Raw genomic sequence first — 19,422 nt, 5'->3', positions numbered from 1 at the left:
TCAGTGTTAACTTGGAGGGGCCTCGATTTTTCTCTAATCTCTTTACAGACTCCTCTAAGTCTCCTTTCAGGGCAGAAAAGCTCTACTTGGGTTTGCAAAAGGGTCTCTGAAGGTTTATGCAAATTTATGCAGCAAAAAAAAAGTTTCTCGCTACAGTGCTTCACTGTTTATAGATCTGAGCCAATTAGAAAAGCATCATGCAGTACTCCCCACCGCTAGTCCATCAACTGAGACACCATCATGGGGTGGGGAGGTCTAACCACAGCGAGAGAGCAAACCATGAAAGGAAAAGAGGGTAGGGAAGAGGAGTGTGCTTGTGTGGTGTGTGTGTGTGTGTGTGTGTGTGTGTGTGTGCCTGTGCACGAGGGGGAGGGATTCCTCAAAGTCTTTATTTGGAGACATATCTATGTTCTTTCATAGCTGCAGAACGAAACATCCACATCTACATTTATTACCAACACTTTTAGGTGTGAATCTATGTCTATGTACAAATTTATAATCTCAAAACATCAGTTATTGCAAGTTTGTACATGAGCTGGGATTTTATCATGGTTTAGGGGGCCGATGTGGCCCAAAGATGTATTACTAGAGCAGTATAGACTGCCAGAATGTCAAAGATGCAGTATTTTTACCTTATTTTCCACCCTTGATTTCCACTCCCACTCATCCACTTAGTAGGTCCTTTTCCTAACCAAATCTCATCAAATTCCAGTTTAAAGAGTGATATTTAGGGGAGCATTCTTGAGTTGGAGATAGGAATTTTTAATTTGTTTTCATTATATATATATATAATATATATATATTATATATATATATATTTGCCAGCATGTGCACCACACTGGATTTCCTGGAACTGGGATTATAGATGGTTGTGAGCCACCACATGGATGCTGAGAATCGTACTCTAGTCTTCTGCAAAAGCAAATGCTCATAACTGCTGAGCCATCTCTCCAGTCCTGGAGATAGCAAATTTTAAATTGTTCCTTAAATCAAAACAGTTGGAGTTCAGATAGCACTAGTTTTCATGTAGTCTGTGCCTAAGGCTGTTTCCCAGCCTGGCTCTCAGCCTGAGGCTGCCTTGCTCTCTTCCAGCCAGCATAGATTCAGGCAGTACACAACAGCACAATGTCCCCAAATGTAGGACTGGCCTTTGCAGCTGTCAGTTCTGTGCAAATGTTTAAGCCTTGACCACTCCTGACTTTAGTTGTCTTTCCGGGCTTGGGTTAGCAATGTCACAGCCACAGCCTCTCCCCTGGGTAGAGAGCAGGTGGGGATTTGCCTCTCACCCACCGGTACCAACCCTGCGATCCACCAGCACCTGGCAGTGAGCCTGGCCTCAAACTACAGAATCTTCTTTTCTTACCCACATAAACCACCCTGGAAATTAGCAATAAAACAAAAACCATGTCTTTAAAAGTAAATGTGTCTAACAAAAAAGCAGCCAGTGCTCAATGTCTACTTAAGGTGTTTCCATTTTTCAATAAGAATGCGACTTTGTTTGAATTTCCCTTTTTCCTCCCCTCTTTTCTCTCCCTCCCTCCTCCCTGCATAAAAAGGCAGCTGCATGAGCAGTCCCAAATGGGAAATGGATATCTTGTTAATAATAGATGCCGAAAGCCAGCTTCAACTAGGACTCTATGGGATTAAACTGTGGTGTAACCTGGACTCTGGGTCACCAGACCTACGACTTGACGAATCACTTTGAAGTTCAAAGCTGTCGTATCATACCAGGGTTATTTAATGCAAGAAGCCCATGGATAACCAGCCCACTCTGGAGGAAAGCCCCAGACCATTGCTTATTATCATTGTTATTATCATCATCATCATCATTAAACAGCTTGGGAAGTGTATAAGCCACACCCGCTTATCAAATAGAAGGCTTGAACAAGTGAGCCCTGATCACTGTGACTGGTGAGGAGAAGGTGTTTCCCCGGCGCTCAAAGATCAAAGATATCAGCTCTGTTCTTTAAGGAGGTACATTTCTTTATTAAGGAGCTATGCTCTGGGGTGGTTGTTTACACTCAGGGCTTGTTTCCTGAAGAACAGCAGAGGATGGACGTACCAACCGGCATCTGAGATGAACGAACGAACGCAGCAGGCTGGCTTAGGAGGAGCAAGCGAGCAGTGCAGAGAGAATACAAATAAATATGGCACCTACGTGAAAAAGCAGAAACACGGAGCACAGAGACCTACAGATCCCAGGCGATTACAAGCAGGGTCCAAAATGAAAGCAAGGCCACTTGCCAGAGTGAAAAGTTAATGAAAATGTTGCAATTGTTTTTCAAGTATTAATTCTCTTGATTATTCAAATTGCCATAATTTGTACGAACTACAGAAATACGGCTGAATGTCGACTTTGACATTACCCTTAAACTCTAGGCACATTCTCCGAAGTTTAAGGAAGCCCAGAGCCTGGACAATACATTGCACTCTTCAGTTAATGTGCTTTTCCAATATTTGGCCCAGACTCTTCCCTGATGGACATTTACAAAATGCTCAAAGAAACATTCTGGAAGTAAACCACAAGACACCTGACCAATCATTACAAAAGCAGAAAGAAAAATATAAATAATACACTTAATCAAATAATATAAAGTAAATATTCTGCAGGCATAATTTTTAAAACATTCTGAATAGACTTCTTTTAATTTACTCATTTACTCACCATAAAGATTTAAAATGTTCAAGTGCACTTGTTTGATTAATAAAGCATTTTATATTCAATCATTTAGTGCTGATCGTTAGGAAGTTTACGTTGTTGAGGCAAATCACCAGCTCAGACATTAAAAACTACCATTATAAAAATATAGCTACAAGGTCGGTATCAAATTACCCTTCTGTAGGGCAGCTCAAAGGCTGCTTCTATGCCTACAAACTATTTTTTTAAAAAACACCCAAACCCCTTTCAAAGCGCAGAAACCTCAAGAGCAGTGACATTAAGGTAGCTTGAAACACAGGTAAAGTCCTTTCCAAAAAAGAAGAGGGGGAAAAGGTGGTGTCCACCAGCGTATGCTGACCATTAGTCTTAATAGTCTGTGGTAAAAATTTAAAGCTTAGAAGTTAATTTGTGGGGCCTTCGGCTCCATCATCCTCCAGCTCCTGGGCTTCCCTTTTGGGTTCTCCCTCCTTCGCCTCCGGCCGCGACACTGGGAACTTGTCTTTGTTGTTCTCCTTTTTCCATTTCATCCTCCTGTTCTGGAACCAGATTTTTACCTGCCTCTCGGTGAGGGCCAGGGTGTGCGAGACCTCGATTCTTCTCTTCCTGGTCAGATAAGGGTTAAAAAGGAATTCCTTTTCCAGCTCTAGGGTCTGGAATCGGCTGTAGGTTTGTCTTCCCCTCCGTCTACCAGGAGCTGCTGATGGGAACAAACAACAAAAAGGCGGAAAATCAACGAGATTTGTTTTTTAACGGTTGATGTCTCTGACTGCTGTTGGAAGTTTCTGGAACAGGCTTAGATGAATATACACAGTGGTCTTTAATTCTGACACAGATACAGGGTGTGCAGGCAAGAGAAGCAGAGACAGGCAAGGTCTTTCTCAATTACTCTGTGCCCATCATCTTTACATACTTTTTAAAAAGTCCGTATTAGTTTATGTCAAGAGCCACAGAGGCTACACAAGAAGGAAAAGGAGGGGGAAAGGACAGGGGAGTTTTAAAGCTAGAACGTGACACGAAAGCAGATTTCTCCCTTCCAAAAAAAGAAAAAAGAAAAAAGTGCATCCCAACCTTGTGGTCTCATCCAGGGAAACATTTGAGAAGGAGACGAGCTCTGATTTAAGTGGTCTGGGTCCTCGCCAATATTACCACTGGACGATTTACAGTCAGGATATTGTACCAGCTCGGCCTCTTGCTGGGTCGTAAAAATCGGCTGTCTCTGTAAGTTATCGTATCCGTAAAACTTCGCGGGTTCCCCGTGACAGGCAATCCCGCCGCAGGGGGGAGGCGGCGGCGGAGGCGGAGGGTGCGGAGGAGGAGGTGGGGCGGCCTGGTAGGCAGCGGCCGGGCTGCCCGCGCCGGCGTGGAAGTAGTCCTGGCCCGGGCCCGGGCCGCCCCCTCCGCCGCACCCGGGCGGCGGCGACGGGTGCGGGTGCGCGTGCGCCTGCGGGTGCGCGTGCGGGAAGCCGGCGGCGCTGTTGCCATAGAGCTGCAGGGCGGCGGCGTGGCGGCCGCTGACCTCGGGCGCGAAATGACAGTCGTAGTAAGTGGGATTGATGGCCTCGCCCGCCGCCGCCGCCGCCGCCGCCGCGGCCGCCGCCTTGTACTTGGAGTACAGCGGGTTCACGAAGTACGAGCTCATCGGGGCGGCGGCCGCGGGCGGGCGGGCGGCGCGGAGCCGCTGAGGGGCGCGCCTCAGCTCGGCCGCGCTGACGCGGGGGCCTCTGGGGCGGCTGCTCGAGCCGCGGGGGCCGCCGGGGCCGCTCGCCCGCCCGCCCGCCCGCCCGCCCGGCGCGCGCGTCCCCTCAGGCCCGGCCGTCCGGCCGCTGGGCGCTCATGTCGGGCTCTCACGCAGCCGCCGCCGCCGCCGCCTCGGCCTCGCGCCGCCTCCCTCGCGGGCCGCGCGGCCTCTCCCGCCCCCGCGCGCCGCCGCCCTGCGGGCCTCTCCCGGCGCGCGCCTGCTGGGCCGCAATATAATCGCCGACGCCCCCGGTGACCCGGGCCGCGGCCTCCAGCTTCCTCCCGGGCACCAGGCGGCCCTCGCGCCCCGGGGACGAGGAAGAGAGTGCGCGCGCGGGCCACGGGGAGACGCTTAGGCTGGGGTTCGCGAGCCCCCGCTCCGCGGGGAAACGAGGAGAAAACACACCCTCTGCCCGGTGCCACCTCTCACCTCGGCCCCCCCGCCGCCCCCTCCCGGCGCTGTCGCCGCCGCCGCCGAGGCTGCCGCCCCGGTGCGCGCCGGCGAGGCATTTTCGCACCCCGCCACTGCGAGGAGAGGGAGAGGGATGGGGGGCGAGGGAACCGCCTGGCGGAGGGATCCGGGCGGCGGCGAAGCGGCCCCTGCGCCGGACGGGACGCCTCACGCCGGCCCCGGGATGCCTCCGCCAACCTGAAAGGGGGCCCATAAAGCCCGCCGCACTGCCAAGGGCTCCTGGGGCCCCGGGCCCGCAGAGAGGGGCGCGGCCAATCCTTAGCCTTGGGGCAGCCGGGGAGGTCACTCCCAGGAGGCTCCCCACAGCTCCTGGAACTTGCCCCGTGGAGGCTGGCCATGGCCTTTTTTTTCTTTCTTTTTTTTTTTTTTTTTTTTTTTGCGTTTCTGAACCTGGACGAGCGAGGTGGACGGATTGGTCCTTGCGTTTGTTCGGGCCTATCCCCGTGGTTTTGATTAAAAGCCGCAATCCGGCCCCCAGTCCCCGGTCTTATCAAAGCGAATCAAAGTCCTGCTTTTTCCAGCCTAGCAGGCCTGGTGGAAATGAGATGTACATTTACCCTGACGCACTGCATGCCTGGCTGCGGCTCCCAGGTTAACTGATATTTAATGGAAATCATGCCCATGAATATAGTTTCCATCATTTCACCCTTGATAGACGTCAGTGCTGGGCACGGGGGAGGGGGCACACCGGCGTCGCCGAGGAACGGAAGAGCGGCAGGACCGTTCCCCGGGGGAAGGAAGCCTTCCCTAGGGCCGGGCCAAGGCTCTGGGGTCCCAACCCGGGCGCCAGCGCACTTGAGCTGCCTGCGGCCCCGGGTGGGGCGGGGGCGGGGGGTACCAGGCACTCGAGTCCCCCAGCCGGCGTTCGGATCGGGCCGGTTCCAGGCAGCTGCGGGCAGGCCCTGTCCTTTGCTAACGACTTTAGCTCACACACCAGACCCACGAAGTAACTGCGGACGCTAGGTGCAGGCCTTAGCATAAACTTGATTTTCCCAAGAGAAAACAAAGACAAGGCTCCCGAGCGGCTGGTTTGTGAGCGATGAGGGGGGCACGCAGTAGACTCTGTGGAAGGAAGTGCAGGCTTCGCGTTTTTCGGGAAGGGGCCAGGTCGGGATTGGGGCAGCTGAGCAGAGCTGCACGGCCTCACACCACCACCCGTACCCCCGCACGCTTTCATCTTTTTCGTTTCTCTTTTGAATGTCCAATAAATATGTTTATATTCTCTCGCTCTCTCCCCCTCCCTCCCTCTCCTTCTCCCCGGTCTTCCCGTCCCTCCGTCTCTTTCTCCCTTCCTTCCTCCCGCTTTAGGTGCTGAGCACTTTCTCCTTTGGTCCTTTGGTCTTGAGAACAGACCCTGAAGATACACACCCCAGCTCACCAAAGACAGTGGTGAGCTTACACTAAATCACAGTGCGCTGACTTTCCACGGCCAAATACAAATGCCAAAAACCCAGATGGACTCAGAGATGCAGCAGGCCAGAGATTGCAGCCACCTTCTATTCCTCGGGGGTTTGTTCAGCCCATGTGGACAGGATCCCGAGGTCAGTCCCAGTGGATTGAATCTCGTTTTTTTATAAATAAGGTTGGCATACAAAGGCATATTCTCTAGTTGTGTCCCACTCAGTTATTTCTACAAGGAATGGCTGAAAGTGGTGGAGGAAAACAAATTATCGATGAATCTGGAGATGCTAAAGGCTCGTGTTATTAAAATTTACAATAGAGAATGTGGAGACATGTTATTGGGGTATTAAGAGACTTGTTAAGAGCAAGACTATTTTGTTATATTGTTTTTGTTTTTCCCCCAAATATATCCTTCAAATTCGAAGTGTAACAACTGATTCTGACTATTAAGGATTTGAACTTCAGTCCTGCAAATACCCAATTAAAAGATTTTTTCAATAAAACCTTGAAGCTAAACTTGGTAATTGTGCTCTTTTATTCCACTGTTTAGCACGGGTGTTCATGGGAATGTGAGTATATTTGTACATTGAATAAACGAACGGATTTGGGAATGAAATGGGGCAAAAAGCCAAAATCGAGAACCCACATCTCAGTACATATGGCACTTTTAAAAACTCCATTTATTTTGGAGGTTGTTCACAAACACAGCACTCACTTCTTCATATTTAGGCCTAATTTAAAAACAGAAACTACAAAACTACAGCACATTTCATCTGATGAGAAAATAGACTGGAGTTTTCCCCAATTTTATTTAAGTATTCCGTTTGTTATCCGAAAAGAAGCGAGCAGTTAGCTTCGTAAATATCTGCGCCTTTACTCATTTCTGTTTTGATGGAATGCGTTAACTTAACGTTTTATAGTTTCTGCACAACAGTCCAGAATGTCTGAAATGCTGTGTGAGCCAAAATTTTATGTCTGACAAACATGGCTTGAAATTTTAATAGTTCACGTTGTTTATTTTTGTTAAATTTATCCTAATTTAAGATTAAAGTAAAATTGTAAATTTTTTAATCAAAACCTTCCTCCACCGCAATGCTAGCTTTACGAGATCAGAAAGTGGAGCAACAGCGCCCTCTAGTGGCAAAATGCAGTCGCTAGCTAACCGGGTTTGATTTCCCTTTCATTCGCCTCAAACCAATTCTAATCTTAATTCTTCAGTTTGACTTGGGCTTGGACCGCTGACACTAATAATGCTTCATCTCCTTGACTGTCAACAAGTCAGTTGCAGCAAACGTGGGCTCCTAAATGCAGAGGGAATTCTCATTTGGGCTCACAAGAGCTTGTAAGTAGTGTGTTTGCCAAAAGCTTCCAGCCGGTCCTTTGCCAGACACCGGAAGTCCCCAATTCTGTTATATCCTAATTGTGCCTTTTTAGATACAATTGTAGGACATGTTAGGTTTAAAACAAATCAAAACTTTTAAAATATTAATTGATGATACTTTTTTTTCAAAGAAACCAGGCACTTTGACAGCTAAAATTTTTCTAGAAGTCAAATATTGTTTTCTTTCTTAAAAGATATTACTCTCAACATTAAATGATGCATATTTCCTAATTCGACATTCTAATCCTAATTTTTTGAGTCCATTAAACTGGATAATTTGGGGCGGATTAAAGTCAAATTCAAAGCTTTTTGCTGCATCCTGTGTGTCTGTCTGGAAAGTCCCTTTTGGGCTTATGTTTATTCAAATTTCTCCAGACAATGAATGAGAATTTTAATATTGTATAAGTGACAGACTAAACCAAACTGGATAAGTGGTCTGTTTGACTTTTTAAAAAAGGAAACATTACCAAATCGGTGTGTTTCTTGCTAAATTAATCTCTGTCTCTTATTTTCAGAAACGTTTTTTGGCCAAATTAGCTGTAATGACTATACCTGTAATAAGTGAACAAATTTCCATATTTTTGCGGGGAATTTAGAGTAGCGTGCCAGTGAAGAGGTGTGTAACACTTCCTTTCCCCACAAGACATAATCCTAGGAGATGCTTGAGTAAATGACCCAAGTGGTAGTATCATTATTGTCTTATTTTTAAGAGTGCCAGGTAGATCATGGCCACAGTCAAAATAGCGAAGAGCCACCAGTCCTAGGCTACCTCGCCCCACTAAAAAAATCAGAACTATATCATCTCTCATTTTTCCCTGGGTGCTCAATCCTCACTGGGGGGCCTTCTTGGTCCAAGTCTTGTTTATATTTTATTGTCCAGATTTTAAGACCCAGTTTTGTCTGCATTTTTCCTTTCCACCCACAAACATCAAAATAAGACGGTTTCAAAGCGAAGCGCCTGGCCTGTCGTAAACTCATTACCTCCAGACGTCTCGCCAGCTCGATGGCTTTATGACACCTTGGCTCTTCCTGTTTTCAAAGAGCTGTAGGTATCCGCCTGGCCTAAGGGGCGGGGGAATGCAGCACCTTCAGCCGGATCTGGGCTTTGGCTTTCCCTCCCAGGCCTCATCTTCTTTTCCTCGGAGTCCCCCTCTTTCATCAGGATCCCCAAGATCTCTGCCATCGCCCCCGCCTTCTGCCCAGCCCAGGCTGTCAGGAGCCGTGGCCTCCTCTAGGGCTTGCAACGCCAGTGATGTGCCTGAACCCTCACAATGACCTTCATTTCAACGTCTCAATGCGCCTCAGAGGGCCAAGCTGGGGCCTAAACATACATAGGAGCTGGGTGGAGGGAACGGGGCAGCAGGATGGGGCTATGGGTGGGGGGGTCCCTAAGGTCACTTTGGGGTTGTGGTGGGGAGGGATAGAAGCTCACTGCTTGACAGGCTGGGGCCTCCAGGAGCCAGCCAGCCTGGCCGGCCTGGGGGAGTTAGTTACTCCACCGTGCAGGGCTGCCCTTTCCCTTGTTTGGAGATGGGGATTGGCGTCTGGGTCTCCAAGATAGAGAAGTAGGCCAGCGGTGTGTCAAAGCAAAAAGGTGCCTGGTCCCTGGCGCCAGTGTTTCTACAGAGACTCATTCAGGGCCTAAGGCAGCAGGATAGGGGAAGCGCCAAGACATCTTCCAAAATTGTTCTCTTCGGCCAGGTGTTTGTTCCCAAAGGAAGCTCCAAGGCACCTCTGAGACCCCCCAGGTGCTAGGGCCTCCGAACTTTAGCAACGTGTCCCTTCTTGGCGGTGGGGACAGCCTGGTGGTCATGTTATTTTGCAGAGACACAGAGAACAGTCACACAACGTTCAGGGCCAGTGGCTGCGCTCCATTTGCTCAGATCAGCATTTATTTGTTGGAAGCGGTAACATGTACAACTGGTCCTCAGACAGGAACATGAAGGGCCACCACCCCAGGCCGCCCAAGGGAGCCCAAGCCCTCCTGGGAGAGAGCAGCCATTCCTGTGCTAAGCTTTCTCCCCGCGAGCGCCCCAGGGCCCAGGGCTTCTTGATAGGCCTCACTGGAAGTCAGCCCACGGGCTCCCTGAGGAAAGGGGCTTTCCTGGCGGTGAGCAGCTGGCTTGAGTTTGAGCTGGGAGAGCAGCGGGGGTGTCCATAATCTCCCTCTGCCTTTAGATTCTCGGAATTGGATAGTTGGCCCTGTTTGGGAGGCTGCATGGGGTTAGACTAAACTACAGCGCTTTTCAGAAACATGAGGGACATTTACACAGGAGAGGGCTTCATCAGGCCTGCGTGCACTCACAAAATATAGCATTTCCTAAGGAACCAACAGAGCAGGAAAGGGAGGGAGCAGAATGAGACAAAACTCCAAAGCCACTTGGTTTCTCCAATACATATGCGAGCAAATACAGTGTCCCCCAATAACCCACAGAGACCAACCACACAATCACTTCTACCCAAAAAAGAAGAAAAAAGTCCGAGTTGCTGAGAGTTTCTGAATCAAGCACCCACAAAGGAAACAAACAAACAAACAAAAAACAAAACAAACAAAAACAAAACCGGCGCCTCTGAGCACTTCAGGCCAGGACCGGCTGGGTCAGTCTCCTTTGGGGCATTTCTCCTTGCTCATCTTTTTCATTTTCATCCTGCGGTTCTGGAACCAGATTTTGACCTGTCTCTCTGTAAGGTTCAGAATCCTGGCCACCTCGTAGCGCCGGTCCCGGGTGAGGTACATGTTGAAGAGGAATTCCTTCTCCAGCTCTAGCGTCTGGTATTTGGTGTAGGGACAGCGCTTTTTCCGGGTGGAGCGAGCGTGGATCCAGTTCGCTGCGGGGTTGTCTAGGAAGAGGAGGGTTTGCAGACAGGGAGCAAGGGGCGGAGGGGAGGCAGGGAGAGACGACAGGGTGGGGAAGAGAGGTCGTTAAATTAATTTCACCAAGGATGGACGCTTTTCACAACTTGGGGGAATTATCATAAAAAGCCTTAATGCCCGCGCTCTGTTTACCGTACAAACCGCGCGCCCAAGGTAGGTGGTTATGGGAAGCTTTTTTATGGATGCGTGTTGCTCGCCTAGGCTTGGGTAGGCGTCTAGACGTTTTTATAGGTTAGTAAAACTATCAGTTTTGCACATTCGAGCCTTACAGGTTTCAGCAATAAATCAGGGGGTAATTTCTTTTGCACTTACTTGGGTCAAGTTGCTGCTGCGGCGGCTGCGGCGGCTGCTTCTCCTCCTCCTTCAGCGGGCAGCCCGGGCTCGGGTGATCGCTGCAAGCTGAGGGCTCGGACGAGCCTCCCGCCCCAGGCCCGGCCCCGATTCCCACCCCGGGCCCGTTCCCTCCCGCTGCCGCGGCCGCCGCCTTGTCCCGCAGGAACGAGTTGCACGGGAATTCTGGGCCGCCGCTCCCCTGGGACTCGCGGACCGCGGAGCACTCAGTCCGTTTGGAGGAGGAGGACGAGGAGGTGGAGGAGGAGGTGGAGGCTGCGGCGGGGGCCGGGGCCGCTCCGGTTTCAGGCTTAATCCCGTAGTGGCGCCCGTTGGCTGGGCCGCCAGGGCTGGGAACGGGACCCGGGCCTCCACCGCCGCCGCCACCACTGCCACCGCCGCCACCCGCGCTGCCGGGGAAGCTGGGCAGAGGTTCCATCCAGGAGCGCACGTAGCGGCCCGGCTCGGCGGTGGCCAGGGGTGGCGGGGACACGTACGGGTGGTACAGGCCGCTCATCGTCGCCGCCGCCGGGGGCTGGGCGGCCACCGCGGACCACGAGGCGGAGAACACGGTCGATTTGGGGGCAAAACTACACGAGGCGAACTCGGCGGCGGCGGTCGGGCCATCGGCCACACCTGCGGGCCGGCCCTGCGTCCCCGGCCCTGGTGGCCCGAAGCGCGCGGAGAACACCTCGTCGCCCTCATGGCCTATGAGCGAGTCCACGTAGTAGTTGCTGAGCGTGCCACTGGACGACATGTTGAGGCGCCGCGCGCTCCCACCCAAGGTTACACTGCCCGCCGCCGAGCCGCTCTTCGCCGGCGCCCGAGCCGCCGACTAGTTCGCAGACTGCAGCCACCACCATTGGTCGCGCGGCCCACGTGATCATATTTACCAATACCCGGAGTAAATCAGTCCGCTAAACTGGGGGCTGCTGTGATTAAAAAAAAAATCATCATCAACAGGAGCGCTGCAATTAGAGCTGTCGGGCCCAGGTCCACGCGCCAGCCCGGCCTGGCCCGGCCCAGCCCGCCCGGGTGGCGGCGGCGACCACAGGCCCAACTGCAGCCGCAGGAGGCGCTGGGGACTATTTGTTCATCTCTTCTTGCTGCTCTGGGTCCTGCAATCTCCACCCCGGCTCTGACTCCCTGACTCCTGGGCTCTGCGCCCTGGGTCGGGCTTCCGTGGCACACCTAGGCGCTCACCCAGAGCCCGGAGCAGACGGAGGCCCCAGGCCCGGTGCTACCCCACAGGCAGGCCTTTAAGGGCGGCCCCCTGGCGCCCAAGGGGAGTTGTTCTCCCTTAGCCTCTTTTCTTACCTAAACCCACCCCTCCCCACACGTACCCACACACGCTCTCTCACAGCTTGTCGTGTTGTTTAAAACAGGTGGAAGACCTCTGTAATGATATTATGCCTTTCAATAAAAATTTTATGAGGTGTATTTGATTATAGATTAATGTGTCCCTAATAAAACGGACGGATGGAGCAGCTCGAAGGGCCCCCTCCCTCTACCACACTCGACACTCCCCGGGCAGCCACACGTACACCCTCGACGTGAGGCTAGGCACACGCCCGAGGCCCAAGGGGTGAGCTGGGGCAACCGGCCCCCCGGGCCTGGGCCAGCTCTGTGCAGCCTCTGCAGGGGTGGCCTCCGAGGGGCTTCTCTCTGCCCTCGGATGGGCGGTGAACACTGGAGTCTCACCATGGTGCCTTATCATTTTCCGGCCTTCTGGAATGGCCCTAGAAGAAAAACATGCCACAGAGGGAAAAACCCGAACGCAAACGGGGTCAACTCTCACTGGCCAAATCAGCCCTGCCTGGGTGAGGCTGGCGGGAACCGCATCTCCGTGGGCAAGGCCTCTGGGTGCCTTTCACACTGAGAGGCCTGCAAACGGATTCTGAAGATGTCTTCAAAATCCAGACGAGAGGACAGGTCTTCCAGCCACTCCCTGCCCAATTTTCCTCCCTTGCCTTCAGAGGTGAGGTCGGGCAGCCTTGAATCTGAGAGAAATGCCCATTGTCACTCCCAAATCCATGGTACAAAGCCCGGCTGGAGCCGAGACAAAAGCCGCAGGCCAGCAGCGATTGAGAGGGCATATTCCTAGCTCTACAAGTTGCCCAGCGCACCCTTGGAGGGCTCCCAGCCCTCCTCTAGCCCCGGAAAGAGAGGGGGTAGGTAAATGGCTACTCAGGGCCTGATTGATTGCCTTTGCGAATGGCTTTCTGATTTTGTTTCAGGGGGCCTGCTCTTTTCCTGTAGCACAGGGCCCCCCACACACACATCAGAAAGTAGTGGCGCTCCCCACATCACTGGGAGAAATTAATATATCCCTATTGCTTTGGCCCATCCAAGATAAATCAGGGGCAGCTTTATTCCATTACCCTCAAACTAGTAGTGAGTCAGATACCTCTCTTTCCCAGCCCCAGGAAATAAGCTCCTAAAGGGATCTGTCTTGAAACTTGGGAGGATTTGGGGTTTGGGGAAGGAAGTTTAAAACAATAAACACTGAGCATCCCAAAGACTGTTTGAATGGGGGCTCCGAAGTTCAGGGAGACTTACATGGGTTGTTCTTTTGGGAGGACAAGGGCCTGTGTTTAAAAAAGAAAGAAAGAAAAGAAAGGAAAGGAAAAAAGAAAACAAACCTGTTTTATGATGGGTCTTTGAAGATGGGTTGAAAAACCACAGGCCGAACCTGGGGCAACGAATTCGGTCACCTCTTCCCATAAGGACCTCTTCCCCTTTCCCTGGCAGGACTAGATGGATCTGGACTCAATGGTGCGGATTCCGCAGGAGCTAGCTTGAATTTTCCAATCTATGTGTGTGAAAGGACCATTGGACTGCTCAGCTACAGTGGCTGCAAGGAGCATTTTGTAATAATAATGAGAGATTTGACTGGGAAGAATATTTCCATGTTTTTCCTTTAAAAGAATCCATGTGGGCCACTGAAAAGTAATGGCTGAACATAAATCCCTTTCAGAAATGAACCAAGGTAGAGTAAGCCGAGAGAACTCACCCAGCCTTGGCTTCACTGGGCCTGGTTGTCTTGAGCTTGGGATGGGTAGGAATGAGGGGAGGGGGCGCACAATTGGATCCGGTGACATGCTAAGCTTGTTCCTGTAATGGATGTCAGGCAGGTTCCAGGTGGGCATTACTAGTTCCAACCTAGCCCCTGATGGCGGATTCCCCAGCCAGAAGTCATCAAGAGCTCACTGAAAGCATTAAAAATAACATGACCAAAAACCAAAGAGAAGGAAACACAGGCATATGGAACTGAAAGTAAAAACCAGCCCAGGCTTACTTACCAGGCACAGGCTAGAGGGAAGCCTGTCCATTGAGAATGCAAGTATAGGAACAAGATTGGGGGGGGGGGAGGACAGACAGGACACTCTTCCCGGGCGAAATCACCGCTCACCCCACCATTGCCATATTCCAGCACCCTAGGTGCTCCTCCCCAGCTTCCTCCTGTCCCCTGTCTCCTGTACACCCTGACTCCCCTACCCAACTGCCCCAAACAGGCCCTTTCCCAAAGGCTTTCCTCTCCACCATAGCGTATTTCCATTTCAGAAAGCAGAGGGAACAAACTCATTTCCAGAGTTTATTGCATTATACATGCGGTGAGAACATGCACAGAAAGCACAGGTTGCTGTTGTACTTCTACCAAACCACAAATGCACCACAAGGGAAAGGCTACAAGGCATAAGTCGTCAATACTCCATTCCACCAAGGACAATTGCTAAGTTCATTTGTGAAAAGATACATTGTAATGTGCTTTTTAAAGTCCCCCTCCCCCCAAGCTTGTGGGTTTTCTTATTCGTTTGAAATATATATATATATGTATGTAATTTTAAAAGTACTGGACGTTTTCAGAATGACACGAGTTCATGGGCTAACCACACACAGAGAACTTTCATGTGAGGAAAAATGTGGAAAAAGTCACATTGCTGGTTGGATAGATGGGTGGATGAGTGTGGATGGTTGGATGGATGCTCTACAGTTCCAATAAGTTAAGACCCAAATGAAAATAAATGCGCAGTAATAGGTACCCTGCATTACGATGAAAAAATAAATTACACGTGCTAAGTTTTTTAATATATATGTATATATATATATACTCATAGGGAATACAGATCACTTGCAGCACGAACAGAATGACCCCAAAGTCACATTCTAGCAGGAAAACAGAACAGAACAAAACAAAACAAAACAAAAAAACCAAAGAGCAATGAAGGTTTCTTTCCCCTTCCCAGTCTTCCAGCACTCGGGCCTGGAACACGGTGCCCCCTCTCGGATCCTGGCCTCACAGGGCCTCAGACCTAAGAAAAGGTGAGGTTGGCGGTCAGTTCTCGGATTCGATTCTCTCGGCTCATCTTCTTGAGTTTCATTCGGCGGTTTTGAAACCAAATCTTGACCTGCCTGTCGGTGAGGTTAACGCTCTTACTGATCTCTAGGCGGCGCTCGCGGGTGAGGTACATATTGAACAAGAACTCTTTTTCTAATTCCAGCGTTTGGTGCTTAGTGTAAGGGCACCTCTTCTTCCTGCCACTCTTTGCAGTGAGCCAATTGCTGGTTGGAGTATCAGACTTGATTTCCTCTAACAAAATTAAAGGGAGAAGAAAAAAATCAAGAATTTTTTTTTCTCTCAGTCCATTCAAATATACCCTTGGCCATGACCCTGCTGACAGACAGGCTGCTTTGGACAATGCAGGTATTAAACATTACTCACAAAGGTGGGGCGTGAAGGGGATTTTAAACTGATACCAAATTAGAACTAAACACTTAGTAATACAATGGATATTCTGTATCTCTCTCTCTCTCTCTCTCTCTCTCTCTCTCTCTCTGTGTGTGTGTGTGTGTGTGTGTGTCTGTCTGTCTGTCTCTGCCATACAACTTTCTGACTTGCACAAGACATTATTATAATAGTAAAGTTTACAGAATTTCCCCAGCAACACTCTAAGTGGTCAGCCCATGATAGGACAGGAAGAGAAGTCACTGCTTAAGCAGCTCTCCAATCTCCCTGATGCTCCAGGGCCCCAAGTCGGCGCTTCTTAACCCACCTCTCCTGGGTAGACAGGGAGTTCCACAACCAGGTTTATAGGGAGCCAGACTTTCTCAAGAGATAAACAAGCAAGAATACCTTCTCCACCCTGCCTGGGCATTGTTGTAGTCCCCCCAGAATTCCCACAATTTTAAAATGTTTCTTTGCCCTCACACAAAAAGCATTCCCCCAGAAATATAACTCTGTGGCCCACCGGTAGACACTGAGGGGGCAGACTGCAGGGATGGGGGTGGGCATGATTCCTTTTTAGAAACCCAGAACCCTGGTTCTTTGCCTTGTCCGAACCCTAAGTGGGCAATGCAGAGCCTTCTCGCCCTCTATCGCCTTTGCCCTCTTTGTATAAGGTTGCAAAGCCTGCGGCACTCTCCCCAGACAAAGCCAAGGTTACCTAGTCCAGCCTCTGCTTCCCCACCCAAGCACCAAGCGACCAAACCATTTCCTTCCCCTCTTAGATCGCAGGATGCGGGGTGTAAACCCTCGAACACAAACACGATGTCTCAGGCCACCTTAAAATGATCCCTGGGTGCAAGACAAAACTAGGGTTGCAAATCTGAGCCAAAGAAAAGGGGCCACCGGAGCCCTGTTTACAAGCCGCCGGGCTCCTTTTAGCTCTTTTGTTGCATTTCGGGTCTGGCTCAGGACAGATAAACCCGGCAAGCCTTTCCTCTGCCCAGGCGCCATCAGCGTGGGGCCAGGACTGGCCGGGAGGGCCTGAGCAGCGGGAGAGAATCAAAGACCGTCTCAAGGCTGAAATCTCCCCTCTAAAAGCCGGGTGGAGCAGCACCTGCCGAGTCAGGCGCTGGGCTCCGCTGCCTGGGCTCCGCTTTGGGCACCCCAGCGCTCCCTTTCCGAGGATTTCCCGGATGCGGGCCCCGTTGGGGTGGCAACTCTGTTCATACCTTTGCTTTCCTTCTCCTGCACTTCGGGACTGGACACGGAGACCTCAGCCAGGCAGCTCCTCTCTTCTGGAAGGCCGCCTTTGGCCTCGGGGCTCTCCACTTGGGAGACTTTGGTGGGCTCCTGGCCGCTCGCGGTTTCGTTCATCTTCTTTTCCATCTGCAGCTGGGCAGCCGAGAGCTGCGGCTTGGCCGCGCCACGAGGGTTGAGCTGGAGCATGACAGTGGAGCTGCCTTCGGGGCTGTTATTGTACTCTTGGGTTTTCCCGGTGGCGTAGGTCTGACTCAGTCTAAAATATCCGGGGACAGGAACCTCGGGGTTCTCAACGGGACAGGACTCGGGGACCAGCCTCTGGTACGAAGGGACCTCGGCAGAAATGAGTTTGTTGCGTTTATCAGAATACATGCAGCAATTGGATTCTTCTTTAATGTTGGCGGTGAATGAGCAAGTGGGGACTTGCTGTGTAACAGGTTGCTCTATTCGACAAGATCTGTTCGGGTCTGTCCAACTGTCTACTTGAGGTATATAAGGATGCACATTCATACCCATATTTTGGTGGTTCACCTCTCTTTTGGCCAGAGACGGGAGCAGTCCACAGGTTTGCATTCCATAGGTCCCCATGTCTGCGCTAGGTGGTGGCATGTACATGCTGGCGCTGCTCGAATAAAAACTGTCACTCCTGCAGGCACTGATCAAGGAATCTACTAAAAAAGTATTAGCAGCAGGAGAGCTGTTGGGAAAGGACATTTTGGGGAGGAATTTGAAGAAGAGAGATTGTGTCCTTTGTAGGCTGACATCTCTAGGAAAACATTCCCGGTGTAATTGTGGATGCCTCTGCCGACCACATGACACCCAAGCCAATGAGATTTGAAAATGGCCTTGAGCCGCAGCCTCCTTGTAGGTCACGTGTTCCAGAGCCCGGCCGGCCGGCCGCGTAAGCACGGACAACAGCGACATCTACTAAGCGCCGGTGATAGTGCGCGCTGGAAACAACCGGCCCAGAGCTCTGCTGCTGGCCAGCCAGTCGGCCTCCCGAGGCTTGTTTGGCCCGCCTGCCTGCCCCACTCGAGTCCCCCACCCGGCCACCGGGTCCCGCCGGCGGAAGGAAAGGCTTGAACCGAGGGGCCTCCGGGAGGACACGCGCACTGGGGGAAGTCAGAGCGCGGTGACGCCTGCTCACAGAAGCGTTTTCCCTGCACACTCTCAAGCAGAACGCGCCCAAGAGGGCCGGTTCCGGGCAAGGGGTAGGGGCGCGGGCTGGTTAATTTAGTACTGGGCAGCTGGGAAGGTGAGTCCGATTCCCCTGGTTCTGAAACATCCCTCCCTAAGGGTCCAAAGGAAAAAACTCTCCACTGCAAAGATACGACCAAGGTGTCGCGGTAAGCACTAGCAGAAAAAGGCCGCGAAGGTCGAGAGGCCACACAGCTGGGCAGATCCGGAGCCGGGAGAATGGTTCCAGCCGGTGGTTACCCTCTCCTTCGATCCTCCGGCCAGGACCCGAGGCCCTTCAGCTCCCAGGAGCTCCGGGAGCCCAGACTCCCAGAGTAACCACACCCTGACCTTTGAGGGGCCGGCCGCTGGGAGCTTCTAGCTTGGAGATAATCCTTCTGCCAGCCATTCCCTATCCGTGAAAGCGTCCCTCGGGCTCCCAGAGACAGCGAAACAGATTTCCTTTCCCTGATAACACAGGGCAGAGAGGAAGGAAGGGTAAAAGAAAATACTTTTTCAAAAGAAAGGGGGGGAAACTCTGATCCTCAGATTCCACATATTTTAGAAAACCGGCCAGAGCAAGGAGAGAGCAAAGCGAAGGTGTCATTTTAGTCTTCTGCAAAGAAAAATATGTTTTCCTTTTATGGATTTTGTAAAAGCATTGGTTTCTGACAAGTGCAAGGTACAAAAGGTTGTGGAATTTATTAATACATATTAAGAAGAATCAGGGCGATCAATAAAATTCTCATCTACATTCTTGGGCTACTTGGTAATTTTCTTGCTTCTGAAGGTTTTTAAAGAGTTATACCCGCTGTTGCCACAAACGGGAAGATATTTTATTAACAAATCAATCGAGACTTTGTAAAGGAAAAGATTAATAGTTAAGATTTAGCATAATGGCATTCCCTTTATGAATTATTGAAAATTATACTATTGATTTTCTTCCCTTCGCTACTAACCAAGAAGGTCAGTTTTTGTTTTAACACAAATCGTCAAATATTAAGAGCTATACTTTTGTCGCAAGTTAAATTTTATAGTTTTGGACAATCCCTAAAATTCTTTGCAAGGTTTTGCTTGGGCAAGAGGGAGAATGAGATGGGAGAGTCTTAGTCTTCCGTTTCCTCTGGTGAGGGAAAGTTTTATAAAGAGGATATGGTCTGGGGTTGTGGTCCAGCTCATTAAAGAGCAACCACTGCCACCACCACCATGGAAACTCGGAGTTTTATGAGAAACTTGAACAACTTCCTCCCTCCTTCTCTGGTTGCAGGCGGCAAGCCGCCCTGCGGAAGCCGGGGCCTTAGGACAGCAGCAGGGAGCTTTAACCTTGATTTCCAAAGACTTGCCCTGGACCAGGGGCCCTGCCTGTGTGGGGGAGCTGTCCTTCCGCCTTCCGGGTCCTTTCCCC

At 51.1% G+C, this 19,422-nt stretch overlaps 3 protein-coding genes across 6 annotated transcripts; all 3 read right to left on the bottom strand.

The window, feature by feature from the left end:
* Window positions 1–1,965: 1,965 nt before the first annotated feature.
* Window positions 1,966–4,391, bottom strand: Hoxd8 (homeobox D8). Of its 4 annotated transcripts, none has more exons than XM_040745614.1 (3): window positions 3,728–4,391; window positions 3,214–3,353; window positions 1,966–2,154 (listed from the first exon to the last, which is right to left on the bottom strand). In XM_040745614.1, the coding sequence occupies exons 1-3, from the start codon at window positions 4,296–4,298 to the stop codon at window positions 1,996–1,998; spliced, it is 870 nt and encodes a 289-aa protein (XP_040601548.1). In that variant the 5' UTR covers window positions 4,299–4,391; the 3' UTR covers window positions 1,966–1,995. The 4 variants fall into 4 exon arrangements, with proteins under 4 accessions (XP_040601548.1, XP_040601547.1, XP_005065196.1 ...); XM_040745613.1 differs by having other exon boundaries at window positions 3,214–3,356; window positions 3,728–4,385; XM_005065139.4 differs by having other exon boundaries at window positions 1,966–3,353; window positions 3,728–4,389.
* A 5,109-nt stretch (window positions 4,392–9,500) lies between these two features.
* Hoxd9 (homeobox D9) lies at window positions 9,501–12,089 on the bottom strand. The gene is made up of 2 exons (XM_005065140.4): window positions 10,838–12,089; window positions 9,501–10,491 (listed from the first exon to the last, which is right to left on the bottom strand). Exons 1-2 carry the CDS (start codon window positions 11,610–11,612, stop codon window positions 10,250–10,252), a joined length of 1,017 nt encoding a protein of 338 aa, XP_005065197.1. The 5' UTR covers window positions 11,613–12,089; the 3' UTR covers window positions 9,501–10,249.
* A 2,386-nt stretch (window positions 12,090–14,475) lies between these two features.
* Hoxd10 (homeobox D10) lies at window positions 14,476–17,573 on the bottom strand. Its single transcript, XM_021232513.2, has 2 exons — window positions 16,811–17,573; window positions 14,476–15,446 (listed from the first exon to the last, which is right to left on the bottom strand). The coding sequence occupies exons 1-2, from the start codon at window positions 17,553–17,555 to the stop codon at window positions 15,169–15,171; spliced, it is 1,023 nt and encodes a 340-aa protein (XP_021088172.2). The 5' UTR covers window positions 17,556–17,573; the 3' UTR covers window positions 14,476–15,168.
* Between the last annotated feature and the right edge of the window lie 1,849 nt (window positions 17,574–19,422).

This window comes from Mesocricetus auratus, unplaced genomic scaffold (genome assembly GCF_017639785.1).
Source record: "Mesocricetus auratus isolate SY011 unplaced genomic scaffold, BCM_Maur_2.0 Super-Scaffold_100004, whole genome shotgun sequence".
In the NCBI taxonomy this organism is placed as follows: domain Eukaryota; kingdom Metazoa; phylum Chordata; class Mammalia; order Rodentia; family Cricetidae; genus Mesocricetus; species Mesocricetus auratus.
Note: the sequence above shows the minus strand (reverse complement) of the source record. Positions and strands in the feature narration are given on the sequence as shown.